Source organism: Belonocnema kinseyi, chromosome 4 (assembly GCF_010883055.1).
Source record: "Belonocnema kinseyi isolate 2016_QV_RU_SX_M_011 chromosome 4, B_treatae_v1, whole genome shotgun sequence".
Lineage (NCBI taxonomy): Eukaryota > Metazoa > Arthropoda > Insecta > Hymenoptera > Cynipidae > Belonocnema > Belonocnema kinseyi.
The window spans coordinates 111,918,947-111,921,225 of NC_046660.1; the positions used below are offsets into that span (position 1 = coordinate 111,918,947).

Here is a 2,279-nt window from a genome sequence, read left to right on the forward strand (position 1 = left end):
GCCAATTAGCACAAATGGTAAGTTCCGACAGTGCCTACAAGTGTGCCTACTGGCCGCTAGATGGCAATACCGGTTTCATATGTATACACCTGGTATTTCTCGCAGAGTACCAATAATAATTTTACAAAATGAACGTTACATTTTTTGCAGTACTATGGAAATATTTTCTATTGAATTTGTTTTTTATTGAAATTTATAATGAACATTGAAACTAACGCTTATTGAACTTAATTAAGAAAATTTACATTTATTTTGAAAGCTAGAAAATCATTTATTTGGTTTCTTTATGAAGCCAGTGAAAACCCGAGAAGTTAATAAAAATTAATTATGGCATAAAAAATATCTATCGTTATAAATATGTCGAATATTTCTAACAATTTATATTGTAAAGAAACTAATATTTTATGATTTTCAATTTCATTAAAAGAGGTCATAAATCCATGTAATAACTAACAAAAAATAATTGCAAGTTGGTTAGGGCTAAGACAAATTTTGTTACAATTTTATAAACAATCTAAAGAACGAAAGGCGTTTTTTCGTAATTTGCGATGTATTGCTGTTTTAAATCCATAGCTAAAATATCTAAACAATTTTTTATGAACAAATTTACATTTTAACTATTTTTTTATATATAGGCTTCATTTTCTATTGCGGAATCAACTATAAATATGTTGCCAAAAATTCCTGGCTGTTATATTTGTTATAAAAACCAAAATTGTTAATGATATAAACAATTTTTAAAAATAAATGCACATTGTAACCATTTTTTAACGAATAGGCTTTCTTTTCTTTTGTAGATTCAACTATTAAGTGTTTTGCTAAAGACTTCTTGCTTTCATATTTTTAAAAATGGATAAAAGCTTTTAATTCTTTGAACAAACAAGTCTATTCAGGAATAAATCTTCAAAATGTTCGTTTGTTTTTAAAATCATGAAAAAATGAATCGTTGGTTAGTTTGTTTATAACATTATAAAAATGTTTGATCTTACTCTTACCCAGTGAATATTATTTTATTTAGTTATTACATTGATGATATTACCTGTTTTAATGAATTTAAAAATCACAAGATAAATGTTATGATTGAAAAGTTAGACAAAAAAATTAAACTTTGCTCGCACATAACAAAGTTTTGTTCAATCTAAGTTAAATATACACAGTCACTCGTTATACTTGCAAGGCTAGCGGTAATTTTTTTTAAATGATCAAAATCCATTAAGAATTTTTCAGCCGTACTTTGAAATATAATTATTTTTAACACCGTTTATAATCGCGCATGCGCAGTTTACATATAATGAACTTTGCGCACCGGCAGAGTTGTGCTCAAAGTATTTCAATGATTTTATAATTACTTGAAGCCTGTATTCAGTGTGGATTCAGAACTTATATTAAGGTTTTAACGATGAAAAAAGAGTGAGAGAGGTAGCAGAAGGGTATACAGGCCCGGCAGATTTTTGCCGGAAGAGGAACATTGTACAAAAACAGTTTTAACAAGTGGTTCCTAACTCCTAGTACACAAAACCACCATTCGGGATCGAAATTTGGCGACAAAGGGTGAAAATGCATTAAATAACTTACTCGGGAAGTTTATGCAAAAAATAGCGTGTGATACACGTGCGCAAAGGTAATTCATATACGTGTCATTGCAGCAGTTGCCTTCCGCTATTAACCCTCGTCGGTAATCACTTACTTTGCGCAGTAGTATGGCGAACAGCTTTTTTATCTTTGCAAATTTATGTAAAAATCGAATTCTTTTTGTACGTTCAAGTTTTTGGTTATTATAAATAATATTTATTTTTTCTACACATTATAAAAGTGCATTATATCTCCATCAAGTCATCACCTGTAGGGTGGGTTTTTTGTTCCGGTGACGGGGAGGGGGGACTCGAAATATTCTACACAGGAAAATATAAGGTGCAGCCCCTGTAGGTATTTTAATTAAAGTGCGTAAAATTTACAGCTTAATGGTGGAAGAACTTGCAAGGTGGAAAGCAGCTTTGTGCCAGAGGACGACTGATCTTCAGGAATCAATAAAAAGACTATTAGAAGAACGTGACAAAATCAGAGACACATCACTAAGAACGTACAGGTATTTAAAAATAAAGTAAATATTTAATTATACAAATCTGATCATTGCACGGGCACAGTCTTATCAATCGCATCAGTGGCAAGTTTGAGCTCGTCTATACAGTCTGTCAAGTTAAAGCGTGGGTGGCTTTACTCGCAGTCGGTAAGGTGTATCGACATGATTTTGGTGTCAAAATATTAAGAAGAGCTCCCTC

The 2,279-nt window shown here is 31.2% G+C and overlaps 1 protein-coding gene across 1 annotated transcript in view; it reads left to right on the forward strand.

Annotated features, from left to right (window-relative positions):
• The window catches only part of LOC117171835 (golgin-45), a 25,988-nt gene that overhangs the window by 5,599 nt on the left and 18,110 nt on the right, over positions 1–2,279 (forward strand). Inside the window, exon 4 of the mRNA XM_033359469.1 lies at positions 1,958–2,086. Coding sequence (XP_033215360.1) covers positions 1,958–2,086 — 129 coding nt within the window. The remainder of the gene's footprint in view (positions 1–1,957; positions 2,087–2,279) is intronic.